The sequence below is a fragment of the Atractosteus spatula genome, chromosome 5, assembly GCF_055471065.1.
Source record: "Atractosteus spatula isolate fAtrSpa1 chromosome 5, fAtrSpa1.hap1, whole genome shotgun sequence".
NCBI classification, from domain to species: domain Eukaryota; kingdom Metazoa; phylum Chordata; class Actinopteri; order Semionotiformes; family Lepisosteidae; genus Atractosteus; species Atractosteus spatula.
The window spans coordinates 6,696,654-6,711,668 of record NC_142710.1 but is presented as its reverse complement, the minus strand read 5'-3'; the positions used below and the strand labels follow the sequence as shown (position 1 = coordinate 6,711,668).

Sequence of the window (15,015 nt, the reverse complement as noted above, 5' to 3'; positions counted from 1 at the left end):
AGTGTCCCCGTCACTATACTGGGGCATTAGGACCCACATGGACCACAGGGTGAGTGCCCCCTGCTGGCCTCACTAACACCTCTTCCAGCAGCAACCTTAGTTTTTCTCAGGAGGTCTCCCATCCAGGTACTGACCAGGCTTACACCTCCTGAGCTTCAGTGGGTTGCCAGTTGTGATTTGCAGGGTGATATGACTGCTGGCTTTGATAATCATGGTATTTGAGGGGGATGCAGGTTCAAGTCCCACATACAGGCACAGCTATTGCAAGGTGGCCTTCACTGCAATCACCCTGGTAAAATGCCCAGCTGTAGAAATGGGTAAACAAATAAGTCTCTTGGGATAAATAAAATCAAGCAAATAAATTAACAGTCAGAAAACATCTGAGTCAATGTGCAAAATGGATGCATTCCCCTACCCCTCTCGCAGCATGTTAGGAAGGTTAGGAAGTGTGGTGTTAGACCAGTGCTGTGCCACGTTATCTGGTTCTCGTTGATAACGACGAGTAATGGCCTTGTCTTCATCCTTCTTCTGCCTTCTGAGAAAGATCGTTGCTTACAAAGGGTTGTTGCAACAGCAGAGGATTATAGGATGTGATTTACCATCAATCAAAGAGATTCACAGCATCCGCTGTTGCAATAGAGCTCAATCCATCATTCAGGATCCCAACCCTCCCGGCCACAAACTGCTCTCCTCACTGCGTTCTGGAATGCAGTATCACCCTATTAAAGCACAGACCACTGGGCTTAAGAACAGCTTCAACCCTAAAGCAGCATGCGTCATTAACTGCACTCTCTCTGCACTCAGCACTTAGTGACCAGGATTTTAAGATTTTGTGTGTTTGTTGTTCTGTAATACCTATTATATGTCATTGTGCTATGTTGTGCATGATGATCAACTGTGACTGTCATTATTTATTTTTTAGGTAGGTCGCTGCGTCAGCATGCGTAGACTGCAAAGGAACAATAGGTTTATTCCATGTTGAAAAAAAGAAGAATGAAAACACAACATTTCGGCCTTGGAGCCTTCTTCGGGCGAAACGTTGTGTTTTCTTTCTTCTCTTTTCAGCATGGAATAAACCTATTAATTATTTATCTTTTGCTGTTCTGTAAGGGACTGTCTACATCGTGTGGTGTGATCAGTGTGATACTGTGTTGTCTGCTGTATTGGGCATTTCCAAAAAGAACACCACAGATAATAATCCCATAGTACATGGACATAGGGCAGATAAACTGGGTACTAGCAACAAAAGCTGACAGTTTTAGCAGGAAGGACTGAACAGCTATGAGAGACAGGCGCTGGGTCCTTGTGCAAATCGTCCTTGTGCAAAACGGCTTACAGAGCTGATCGAAAACACCAGCACAGCTGGCCTGCCTCCGGCGGAGTACATTTGAATTCCTGCCTTCCTGTGCCACTGTAAAAACTTTGCGAACGGCCCCTACAGATGTGCCCCGGGCTCTCTCAAGCTGGAAGTGAGGCAGGCCGATAGTGGGGAAACGAACATCATTCTGTCCAATGGGTTTTATTAGTCTTCTAAAACATACAAGACTCGGAGAAAAACAAGAAAACCTGTGTAACAGCCTTCATATCAGAAAGATTTTAAAGGTATCACATAAATAAGAAAAGGATATGCAATACGCCTCTTTAACAGGAAGCATAGATCTCACATGTTAAGACTGAAAAATCATTGGGTTTGCTTTACTGGAAAAAGGTGCACTTCATCAAGTAATTGCAACTCGTCGAGGACAGGCGACTGAGCCCAGCTAAAGTCGTACATTTTTTGTACTGACCATGTCTTAAATCAGCACAAGGCTGCTTCTCTTCTGAAAGCTTCAATTTAAGAATCGGCTGACTGTCTGGAGCCATTCCTCATACTTAATTAGGACGGGCAAGCCAGCAATCTGTAATCAGTGCTCACTGGCAAATTGCATGTTTTACAGCTTGAAGCATCTGTGTCTCGATTCTGTGCAATGCAAGCTCCAGATTCTTTTAACACAGGTGGCAGCTCTGAGATACACAGCTCATTTTTAAAACAGACATATTGGACCCCGTTTATGCACAATGGTTTTGTGCAATGGACATCAGAAATAAAAATGCACGTTTTGACAGTACCAAACAACCTTCAGTTCAGCCTGATAGCTGAAGCTTTCAAGGCAAATATTAATAGCAAAGTCCCTAGTGTATGACATTCCACTTAATCTTTGGCAGTTTCTTAAGTGACCCATTTCAAATGAGAGAAAAGTGCCTAAAGTCACCACTAGATAAATAAACAATACAAAATAGAAAGGCCTACCCTTCATACAGAACAAAATACAATATATATACCAGTTAAATATATAAGTTATTAGTCCATCAACAATAATTTAGATACACAAGTGCACAAAAACCACGCAAAATCTCAGCTGAGCCCCTAAACACGAAAGGTGATTTTCCTTAGTTACTCAAGATAGACAAATTATCAAGCTAGTACTATAAAGCAAAGTACTATGCTGTAATGTGTATGAATAAATTGGTCTCAAGGCAAGATTTATGAATACTACTTTTGACTGACATGAAGGAATTGGTGCATTCACATAAGGAAATTACAGTATGTGTATGATTTTTAAAAGTAGGGTTTTTTTTTCCATAGCAGCATCAACTTTAGTCCTGTTCTGTTTTTCTTTACTATGATAATGGAAATTATCCTGACCTTTGTACACCATTGTGATGTCACAATGTGATGTCACCATCCCCACCCACCCATCTACTTTTTACAGAATCGGATAACGGGCCTCCCCCCCCCACCCATCTGCCGTTGTCAGAGGGTCCACAGAGATTTTAGCATGGTTTTTTCACTATACTTACAGCAACGCGTTGGACAGGTACAAACCTTTTCCCCTTCAGGTAATTAAAAAATGCACATTTTGTTTCTTTTTTAGAAAGTTCTGAACATAAACAAACAAGAGGAGACTCCTCAGCCCGTCTAGCCTGTAATCTACGCTTAATATCAGTATTAATTTCTTTTTCTTCAGGAATGTACAGTCCAACTATAATACAGTAACACAGTCCCTACATAAAACCAAGCCTGTTTCTTTTCAAGCCTGTGTGTTCAACCAGTTGCTAGTATTAAGGATATCTATGTTCACAGGCAGGTCATAGCAATGGATCATCGATTGCTGACCAGCCTGTTTTGAGAAGCTGGTGGCAGAAAGCAGCGAGAGGCTTGTGGTTGGTGACGGTCTGTTGGGTGGCCAGGATTTCAATGCAATCAGCACAGCAATTCATTATTGGCATCATAATTGCTTAATTGGCTCTGCCACAACAGATCGCCAAAACCACTGAAGGATGAAGTAGGGTGCAGGGGGAGGGAAGACTGGCGATGGTATGGAATAGAGGTTTTGGGGTCTCCGCGGTGCCCCACTCCTCCCCGATTCCGGCTCATCAGTAGTTGTTGTTGAGCTCGACGCGCGCCACCAGCGTGGACACCAGCTTCTCCAGCTGCTCCGCCCTCTGCTTGCCGGTCTGCAGCACCTCCTCGTGGTTGGCCCGCTCCTCGCTCTCGTAGTCCATCACCGCCTTGTTGGTGATGAGCGAGAGCCCCAAGACGCGCAGGCCGCAGTGCCGCGCCACGATCACCTCGTGCACAGTGCTCATGCCTGGGGGGGGCGGGGACAATGGAAGGGGCGGGGACAAAGAAAGGGCGCGGTCAGAGCTGAGCATCCTTATAGGTCCACTGCAGGATAGGCTCCACCCATTCTGTCGCAAAAACAGATGTTTGAGCCTCAGTGTGTGCTCCGAGATCTAGTCCCTATGTCTATGGCGGCTAAGGGAAGATTCACTGAATGGTTTCAATGCATCGCAAAGGAAAAACCGTACTGGCAGGCTGAACAGCCACAAAGGCATAGAAATGCATGTTTTACCGGGACCAAACAACATTCTGTTAAGCCCGATGGCAGAAGCTTTCAAGGCAAATATTAATTGCAAAGTCCCTAGTGCATGACCTATCTCTTAACCTTAAAAAAGGACATATGAGTATCTACTGTACGTGTGCACTGAGACCCAGTCCCTGTGTATTTCTGCTAAGGGAAGATTCACTGAATGGTTTCAATGCATCAAAAAGGAAACTGTGCTGACCGACTGAGCAGCCACAAATAAGATCATCCCATTAGGGGCACATCACGTTACTGATGGGTAATTACATTTAGGGTCATCGTTAATCTTTGGAGTGATCAATGGAAAGACTGAAGAGTAAGGCTTCACTTTCATTAGAGTCATGGGATCTGGTCTCTGCATTCCTGGTCAAGCTGCGCGCCGTGTGAGTTATTTGTTAGCAACAATTTGAGGTTTTACTATATTAGTTCATTGCGTGGGCTCGTAGTGCTTTTCATTCAGAAAGGCTCCAAGACACATTTTTGGGCGATTTCCAAAACCTAGGCTACCTCTTCCGTACCGCATATGGGGGGATTGCTTTAGAGCAGTGGTTCTCAAAGTGTGCTCCGCGGACCACTGGTGGTCCACAAGGGTGCGCCAAGTGGTCCGCGGACTGTCCTATTCATCTCTCTTAAAGCAAGTCTAAGCAGCTCCATTCTTCACATTAACTTTTTAAGTACTAAAAGCCTTTGCAAAATAAGGCATTTTGTTCATGCAAATATTAGTACTTTCATCAAATTTAGTTCAATATTAGTTTTAGTACATGAATAGGCGATGATTTTTACAAGGTAAGAAGTGGACTTCGGCATAGGTGGTCCGCCGCATCTGTGACTTGGTGTAAGTGGTCCGCGGACCATAGAACTTCGAGAACCACTGCTTTAGGGCACAATGCTGTCCTTTGAGCTTTCATAACGCCCTCATCCTGAGGTGTCTCGAGTGCCTGTCGAGAAACGATGGCACCCCTCCCTCCAGGTGAGCGTCCACAGAAAAAGAGAGGCTACTCACCCACGGCGTCGGCCCCGAGGCGGTTCAGCATGCGGCACTCGGCGATGGTCTCGAAGGAGGGGCCCCCCAGCACGCAGTACACCCCCTCTTTCATGAAGTCGGAGTAGCCGAGCTCCGCGCCCACAACCTGCGCCGCCTTCAGGAGGTCCCGGTCATAGGCGTCCGACATGCAGGGGAAACGCACCCCGAACCTGGCAGGAGGAACCACAGGGGCCTTATACTCCACTGTAACCCAGCGCGGCGCGCGATAGAGGGCCCCTTTCCCGCCCAACCAGCTCAAACCCCTCACGTCTCCCAGCTGCGCGCCGACTGCAGGACGGCAGAGGAACGGGTTTGTGTGTCGTTGGGGGGTCAAGAGGGTTTTAGGGGCCGGAGCTGTGTCTAAAAATCCCGCAGTTTATTTAACAGGGGCACGCTGCAACGTTGCGAGCGCACTGCCTGTCAGGCTGACGCCACAACTCCTGCACAGAACTCTCTGCGCTATGGCAACCGTTGGAAACAAACTGAACCCCAAAACAAAGCAGCTGGACTTTAGAGCTCAGTTTATGTTACGGCAGGAAGCACTTTCCTATGAGTGTCGGAGTGCCCAAACAGGACAGGCCCAAACAGGATAAGTAGCAGAAGCTGAGCCTTTAAAAGCTTACTTAGGCTAAACAGAAGAGCAGTTTCTGAGCATAGTTTCAGCCTGGAAAAGTAATTACTCTCAAGTGATCTCTTGTACAGGCACAGTTTGAGACTGGGCGATGAATTATCGTGCTGTTTCCAGGGTACTCGCATTCTTTTCCATTCTTTTGCTCTGTCCCTGGAGCGATTTCAGGAAAATCACGCTCCATTTCTCTCTGCCACGTAGAAACACCTGTGCCCTCAGCACTGCCCCAAGGCAAAAACAGCGACTTGGAACCCGAGGTGTGGTCAGGATCACGTCTCCGAGAGGGAGGCTGTGACGTTACCCTCTTTCGTTGTTAAGCCAGCACTTGACTGCCCATATTGTCTCCCTCTCTGTTCAGTTTGCAAAGGAACAAGTAAAGGTTTATTCCATGCTGAAGGAGAAGAAAAGGAACACAACATTTCGGCTGTGGAGCCTTCTTCAGTTGCGACACCTGAAGCAGGCTCCACAGCCGAAACGTTGTGTTTCTTCTCTTTTCAGCATGGAATAAACCTTTACTTGTTCCTTTGCAGCCTGCGTACGCTGACACAGCTCCCTATTTGAACTCTGTTCCGTTTGCAATCACTATGAAGTTACAAACCGGCTGAGCAGCTGAGCTATCGGGACGTCACCGCCCCAGAGCATAGGAATTAACCTCCCCCGGTCGTTGAAGTGCTTCTGGTACCCTCTGCACTGAGAAAAGCCAGGTCTGTTCTCAGGCCAATGAGCCCAGGCTGAGGGCCATTTCCTGCCCCGTACGAGGTCAGATCCTGCCGGCGGTTCCTCACCTCTCCTCGTTGGGTCCCACTAAGGGGTTGTTGCCGGCGAACCCTGGGAGGTTGAGGTGGTCCTTGATGAGCATGACGTCGCCCACCTTGTAGTCCTGGTTCAGCCCCCCGGCCGCGTTGGTGAGGATGACCGTCTGCACCCCGAGGAGCTTGAAGATGCGGATGGGGAAGGTCACCTGGGAGGGGAGAGGAGATGTTACTCTACGGCCGTTGACACCAAGCTATAGGCTCTGGCGGCGTGGCCACCTAGTGGTGGTGGCAGTGATGACACAACCATGTCATCCAGATGGACCGGACACTAGGATCCTGACAAATGGGAGAAATCCCGACTTAAAGGGTTTCCCATGACCGAGGCCGGCCCTGGCTTTCTGGGGGCCCTAGTCAGGATCTTGGAAAGGGGCCCCTTCAAGATCACAACTTGCACAGACACTGCTACTGTCAGCTCCCACCCCAAACTTCTTACCCAGCAGCATTCCTGTAACAGCAGCTGAAACCACACTGATACTGTCATCTGACACTAAAGATGAGACAGTGAAATAAACTACTACACTGACATGCATAACTGATAATACTGCATTATACAGTAATTTATAACTAACAAACAGCCTAGATTAGCACAAAAGCCACTGGAGGGAATTTGTTAGGCTCACATTTGAACATGTGTCATGTCATGTCATTTGCCAAACCGCTCTATACCATACGGTGTTACGGGAAGCTGGAGCCTACCTGGCAAACAACGAGCGCAAGGCAGGGTACACCCTGGACAGGACGCCAGTCCATCACAGGGCAAGTGCAAGCCAATCATACATGGGGACAATTTAGAGGCCACAGTAAAGGGGGGAAATTTGGCCTGGACATCAGGATAATTCCCTACTTTTATTGAGAAATGCCCGGGGATCTTTAATGACCACTGAGAGTCAGAACCTTGGTTTAACGTTTCATCCGAAAGCTGGTGCCCATTAAAGTAAAGTGTCCCCATCACTATACTGGGGCATTAGGACCCACACAGACCGCATGGTGAGCGCCCCCTGCTAGTTCCACTAACACCACTCCCAGCAGCAACCTTAGCTTCCCCAGGAGTCTCCCATCCAGGTACTGACCAGGCTCACACCTGCTGAGCTCCAGTGGGGCTGCCAGCTGAGAGCAGCAGGGTGATATGGCTGCCGCCATTCAACTGTGCCAATTATAAACCATGTTATGTTTCACATTGAGGGGGTCCCCGGGTGGCCCCGGGGCCCTAGGCAGTCTACTAGTTGGCCCATGCCAAGCACCGGCCCTTCCCATGATCCTCGTGGTCAGCGGTACAAACAGTAACTGGTATACTCAGAGAACTCGTCTGCTCAGATCTCGGAGCAGCTGGGTGGGGGGGGGAGCCGAAATTCGATCCCCGGACAAGAAAGGAGAGGGTCCTCACCTTCCAGATGGGGTATCCTTCATACAGATGGAACCTGCCCTGCATGCAGACGCATGGCTTGCCGTTCAGGGTCCCAAAAATGAGGCGTCCCGCGTGCCCATGAACTGCAAGGAGGGACACAGACCGATCAGGCAGTGCTTTTCACTCACAGAAAAAGTGTAGGAGTGTCAGGGGAGAGACAGCATTCACAAACACAATTTCGTTTCAGAACCTCTTGGACAAAAAAGCAATTTTCCCAGCCTGCTGACTGAACTGCTGACAGTTACTCCAGTGGGGAATTCCTGATATCAAGCTGAATGTCAAAATATGAGCCACTACCGCGGACTGAAAAAAAAATCTAATTTATAAAGCCACCTTCTGTTGCAGTATAGTGGTACAGAGCATCGTAAAAACCCAGCAGGGATATTTCTAACTCCTAGAAATGTGTGGAGTTCACATGTGTGGCACCAAACAACACTTCTTAGCATTAATTTGGCTGGCACTTTTACCCCAAGTGACAAACTCTTATTTCCTCATTCACACATCCTGTGTGAACAGGAGCAGGGCAAATCCAAGAGATGTATCTTGCTCAAGGGTACAACATAGGCTATGCCCCCTGGGGGACTGTAACCTGTAACCTTCTACTTCCCACACCATAGCCCTAAGCATTTCTCCACACTGCTGCCAAAACCAAAACTAACTAGGAACTGTGAAAACAGAAGCATCCTTAATGCATATACGTGCATAAGTGCATCTTTTAATGGACAGACTGTTTTGAGAAAGTCTCTAATGTGCAGGAAATAAGCCATTTATATTATATGGGGAATACTTTGCAGACCATGATTTCTGTCTATGAAGGCCATGTGTGGGGTCTTAGGTCACAGGCTTCACACAGATAGGATCAGGGAACAGCAGTACAGGAATAACTAGTTCTGGTGCTCTAGAGACAAGTTTATTTTTTCAGGGTTTCCAGCCATTGAAAAATGAAAAATGTCGTTAAGAGCTCCAGCACTGCTGGTCAGCAGGATGGAGAAGTACATCTAGACCTGAGATCAGGAGGCACTTCTTTACACAAAGGGTTGTGGGAGTGTGGAACAAGGTGCCCAGGCAGATTGTTGAACCCAATGCCCAGGCTTCTTCTAAAAATAATAGTGATTCCTTACACTTATATAGCGCTTTTCTGAACACTCCAATAAAAGTGCTCTACAGCTAATGGGGACCAGTGTGTAGCCCCACCTGGATGATGCTTCAGTACTCTCACCGCACACCAGCTCTCAGTGGGGAGGAGAACAGAGTGATGAAGCCAGTTCAGAGATGGGGGTTTTTAGGAGGCCATGATTGGTAAAGGCCAGGGGGAAATTTGGACAGGACACCGGGGAAACACTCCTACTCTTTATGAGAAATGCCCTGGGATTTTTGATGACCACAAAGAGGCAGTACAAAAACTCTGGAGAGACAGCCAAGCCTTGTACCTGTGCTTTGAGGGAAGTTGGGAATGTCGGAGTATTTGAAAACCACCTGGTCCTTCAGCATTTCTGCCAGACCCCCAAGTCCAGATCCACAGATGATGGCGATCACAGGGCGGTGCTTGGTCTGAGACAGCAGCCAATCAGCTGTCACCTTGTAGTCCTCGAAGGTGTATCTGAAAGAGAGGAACATTAATTTCAAAATGTAGGCCTGGTCGCTGCACATCATGTGTTATTATTATTAAAGGATATTGAAGTGGGGGAGCACAGTGGTGAGTCTTGCTGCCTTGAGGCACCGGGGCCCCAGGTTCAAGTCCTGGGGAGCTATCTGTGTGGAGTTTGCATGTTCATCCCTTGTTCACGTGGGTTTCTTGCTATTTACCTCCCTCTGGTGAATTGGCTCCTGGAAAAACTGGCCCTGGTATGTGTGTGTGTGTGTGTGTATGTCTGCCTGCCTGCCTGCCTTGTGATGGGCTGGTGTCACATCAAGGGGGTACCTTGCCTTGTACCCATTGCTTGCTGGGATAGACTCCGGCTTCCCCTGTGACCCCGTACTTAATAAAGTGGTTAAAAAACAGAAGGTCACGATCTGATCCTTCTCTACAGAGAAACTCCCACTGAAATGAGCTGATCTGCCATGAATCTAATTGAAGGATTTCAATGTTATTTCTGTACAGTCTTTTTTTTTCTCCTAAAGACAGCCCTGCTGACTTGCTAATAATTTCAGGAATGTGGTTTCAGCCTGAATGACCGGTCAAATCAGAGTGCTGCCTGAAATATGGTTATCAGCCTCGCACTCTCTGGGAAAGTTGATATGATCATTTCAATTTGTAGGTCTTCAATGACTTCCTCTGTCTGCTTCCCCTGCTAAGAGCTCCATAGCCTATATTCACTTGATTCCTTTGGGAACCTAAGAACAGACTGAGATAAGGCTCAGGAGCTCATAATCTCTCAGATACGGATATCAGCTGAGGTTGTTAGATTTCCCTCTGGTGTTGTCAGCTCACACACTAGGTGACTGCAGACCAGACACAAGAACTGGCATCACTGGCTCTGCATCAGAACTCCTCTACCAATCGACCAAACACATTTTAGTTTCCAGCTGAAATTCCAAGGGATCACTTCCAAGGTTTTCATAAGAACAACAAGCCAGTTATCTCAGACTTTTCCAGACAGCTTTGTCTCTCGGGACACAAACATTTGCAGGAGACTTTGGATAAGCACGGCTCTTTCTCCTGTGAAATCGGTGCTTTGCTGCACACATTTTAACACTTTGGTGGTGCAGAAGGGCAGGACAGTGGCTCAGTGGCTGGCAATGCTGCCTGTCAGCGCTGGGGTCCAGGGTTAACTCCGGACCTGGGCTGCTGTGTGGGTGGAGTTCGCACGTTCTCCCTGTGTCCGTGTGGGTTTCCTCCCATAGTCCAAAGACATACTGGTAGGCCAAGCGGCTTCTGGGAAAATTGGCCCCAGTGCTAGTGTGTGCATGTGTGTGTCTGGTTGTGCCCTTTGGTGTCCCAACTAGGGTGTATCTGGTTCCCTAGTGACCCCGTGCTGGCTATAGGACTCGGAGAAGGGATGGATGATCGCATATTTCAAACCTACAAAGGAGCAGGTAAAGGTTTATTCGATGTTGAAAAGAAAAGAGACAGGTGGGGCTGCACACTGGTGGTGGGGGAGGGGAGTCCCCATTACCTGTAAAGACCTTTGAGTGGAGTGTCCAGAAAAGCGCTATATAAGTGTAAGCAATTATTATTCATTATGATGATTATTATTACTTGTTCCTTTGCACCCTACGCATGCTGATGCAGCTCCCTGCTTGAACAATTCCAATCCTAGAAGAACACCGCTCTGCTGTCTTGTCACTTTTGTGAATTGCAATACAGTCCCACACCCAAAACAGCAAACAGAGAGAGACCGGCTCATCTGACACTAAAGCAATCTGCTCTCAGCTCATCTATTTCTCATCGACTCCTACCATCGCATTCGCAAACACAAGGAAGACACAACTCCGGAAAAACACACCTTTTTTTCCCCACCTTTAACCTTTTCTTTTTTTCAGCCTCATCTCTTCCCACAGCGGTACAGATTCCAGCTGTACCCGGAAGCCGAGAGGTTTGTAAAACCTTCGCTGGTGAGCCATCTCTGTCCAGGAAGAGGGTGAGATTGAGCTAGCCGATTGAGCCCCACTACACCTGACCTAGGAGCAGCCAGGAACTCAGGGGGAGTGTTCCTGGCATGAGAAACTGATCTGCAATCATTCCACTAACTGAACACCCACCCGTCAATCTCCGTTTCAGGTGCTCTTGAGAGTCACACGCTGAGGGACAGACAAAGTGATCGTATAATTTCTGCCGCAGGTTCACAGTTGTTTGTGCTTTGAGCGTGTGCGTTGGGGGCAGTGGCAGGGGTGCAAAATAAATAGCGTGAGCCAGATTTAAAAAAAAAAACTAAAGTCTCTTCTTCAGTCCTTCTTTGTGGACTTTCCAGAAGCATGCTGGGGTTTGAAATCAGATTTTGTGACAGCCGCGCTCCAGCACAAATGCCGTCTTTGTAAGCAAGGCGGGCAGCGTAACTAACGTTGACGACCAAATGCCGGAATTAAGTACGCAGGCCTGTGCAGACGTTAATTTCTCCCTGGAAAGGCTGTGCATCCTGGCGGCCAAGTCCAACATTCCTTTGCACAATGAAGTCATTATGTGCTTTTATGAGGATATATGCCCGTATTAAAAACGCGTTATCGTGAACGCTCAGTCACGACCGCCGTCACCGGAAAAATCAGTCATTTGGTAGAGAAAATGTTAGTTTCTTTGGATTGAAGTCACGAGGCGGTTTGCTCGAAATTGGAACTTGTGTGGATCAGAAAAAGAAACCAAAAGCTCTTTTTTCTATTCGAGAAATGACACCTGTAGTGGCTTTAACGTTTTGCTAAACACAAAAGGGGAGCAAGGAGGGGTTTCCTGTCGATTCTTCCTTCATCTGCGTTTCAATGGGACATAGCAGCAGGGGGTCATGATGCTGCCTTAGCGCCCTCATCAAGCACATTTACAACACTTAACGAATCTCAGTGTGTGATCTAGCTGACCAGATGAGCCGGAATCCCTATGTTACACGGGGGAAATAATGTATTATTGTATAATGTATCGATTTCAGGCTTTGGGGGTTCGGAATTGTTGAACTCAACAAATGGACACTGACCCGATGAAAGAAAAGGAATCCCAAGTCCTTTTGACATAAAACACGTTCCCACCAGCAGTGACGCGGTGAATGGTGTTTCTCCTTATTGTGAACGTCATTTTTTTTCAGGTTTTTCTCGTCTCGTCGACGCGGCCTCCGCTCTCAGACGGAATCTCGCCCTCCGAGACTTAAAATCCAGTCTTTTGAAAATACAGCCACAGCGTGAGTTCCCCCCGCCCCATGAATATTCGAGGCCACTGAAACCAACTTGGAAGTCTCCTGCGAAATACGCCTTTGTTAAACGTCAATTCCTAGCAGGGCTCCAAGACCAGGACCCGCCCGCAATTATTGACCCGCTAAGACTTAAAGGTTGAGGCTTTGGGTCGTTTCCGTTTAGGGTGGACAGAATTCTTCACGGAAAACTGTCGGCTTCTAGTTCAGATTCTTGGCTACCCTTGATAAACGGACAGTCTCCACCTGCACAAATAGTGGGGTACTCCACATCTTTACAAATCGGTTTTTTTTTCAGCTTCAGCTTAGAAAACATTCCCTCAGCCGGGATGCGAGTAGGTAACCTGCTCAATTTCAAAACCATTATGCGTTATGCGGCATTCTGCGTTTCCCTGCTGGGAACTACGAAGTTTGGAAAGACCGGAAAATCTTTAACTCGGTGCGAGTTTCCACACCGGAATGGAGTCATCTAGGAGTCATCAAATTGTTTCATTCTACATACAGCGCAATAGCCTCAGCTGCGGGGAAAACGTGCGCAAGGTCACATAATGGTGATTTTTTTTTGTCTTGGTTACAGCAGTGCATCGCAACCTAGAGCTCTGGCAATTTCACGTAATGAACAGTTTTAAGGGCAACGTAACAGCGCTCGTTTGCCAGGAAAAAAAGACGGTCTATTTCGCCCCCGTTGTCCTGACAACCACGATCGTATGCGCTACAACACAACGGGCTGTCTCTTACGTCTACGTTGGTCTGATTTCGGATCTAACGGAGGATACATTAGCAGACGGAAGGCATTGCGGAAAGTACATTCCAGATCTGATCCAGCGCGTCGCATTTCGAGTCGAGGTTCTCGCTTTCAGCCACTGTCGCACTAAGAAAAAAAAACACATCCAAATGGCCGTTCATTTAAAGTGCACAAAAAAAAATAAATAAACGTGAGCGTGGGAGATACATTGTCCATTTCGAATAGAAAACGGATATTTCCGCCGCCCACGAGTCCAGTGCCGGTCTCTATACAAGCTACTGCGGGTCTTGGGCTACACCACGCACGTGGTGAGCCATGCCAGTCTGCCCACATTTGGCGTCACGGGTTGAAACTGAGTCTCGGTACATTTCACGGTTCAACAGGCCGGTTCCGAGCACAGGGCGCCAAAGAGAAGGCGCTCAGACCTCGTCACAAATGGCCCAAACCGCGGAGGGAACCATACGCGCCTGTGTGACAAAGGATGAGAGCGGCGGAGTGGCCCGCATGGTCAAAGATGCTCACGGAGAAAACCAAACTCCCCCGGGTTTAATTCTAGTACCGTTCTGCGCTCCAACTGCTCCGTTCGCTCTTTCCCACTCCTCTTCCTTATACAAATATGTTCGGACATCTGTGGCTTCAGCGTGTTTTCCCGCTGCTCGTGTATACATGACAAAAAAAAAAGTCTGTAAAATAACTTACCCTTTAACGACTTCGGGAAACATCGCGCACTGCCCGGTGAGGAAATCCTCGATAAACAGAATAAATGAACAAACCCGAAGTATTCAATAAATGACGCGGCTACTGCAACGAGTCCCAAACCCAGTGACGGGGAAAACGGAAATAAATCGAGACTTCTCAGTCGAATAACTGAGCAAATAATTGTTCGAATTATCGCAATAGGTCACTCCCGCCGACTATTGGTCCGCGAAGCCCGACTCTTGTTCGGTACCAAGAGCAAAACCGCTGTCGGTTCGCTTAACTCGACCTTTTTTTGCGTCGTAGTAATTGAAACTGCTCTACTACAAGACCGGTGCCCACTTTATACGCGGCCTACGGCGTCAGAGAGGATGAGGCAACAGGAACCCGAGCAAATGTTTCCCATTGGCTCCCCAGAAGGCCTTGTCTGAAACCGAGTTGGTCACAGGCGCACACACCTCCCGGGTTTGACCCAATCAGAGACGCCCCTCCTGGCTGAGGTCCCCCTTGGCTAATGTCTGTACGATAACAGAAGGCCAACGCATCCTCCCAGCTTTCTGTCAAAAACATGTGATGTAACCCCCCCCAAAGAAAATACCAAATTCGGTCCGGTGCTCACCAAAAATGCAGCTTTTCCCTGCACACGCCACAATCTGGAATGTGGTACTGAATCACCACGCAGGCTCAGCCGATTGGAATGTGTGTAAGCAAAAGTGCACGTACCGGAAAAAAGGGAAATCGTGTTTCAAAGAAATGTTGCACTCTGTCATAATTCTGCTTAACTGAAACCACCGGGCGAAAAGCGCACGTCCTGAAGCGAAGGAATAGGCGTCGTGCCAGGGGAGATGGTGGGTAAAATCTATTTATACAAGTGCCAGTGAGGCACGTCTATCTCGTATATATGCGCTAGATTTATACAGTGATGTGAAAAACGTACACCCTCCTAAGATCCTGTGGTACATATT

The 15,015-nt window shown here is 47.8% G+C and overlaps 1 protein-coding gene across 1 annotated transcript; it reads right to left on the bottom strand.

Annotated features, from left to right (window-relative positions):
* Nucleotides 1-1,503: 1,503 nt before the first annotated feature.
* On the bottom strand, nt 1,504-14,406 carry pnp5a (purine nucleoside phosphorylase 5a). The gene is made up of 6 exons (XM_088917205.1): nt 14,054-14,406; nt 9,211-9,380; nt 7,760-7,863; nt 6,346-6,521; nt 4,912-5,102; nt 1,504-3,632 (listed from the first exon to the last, which is right to left on the bottom strand). Exons 1-6 carry the CDS (start codon nt 14,074-14,076, stop codon nt 3,418-3,420), a joined length of 879 nt encoding a protein of 292 aa, XP_088773331.1. The 5' UTR covers nt 14,077-14,406; the 3' UTR covers nt 1,504-3,417.
* Between the last annotated feature and the right edge of the window lie 609 nt (nt 14,407-15,015).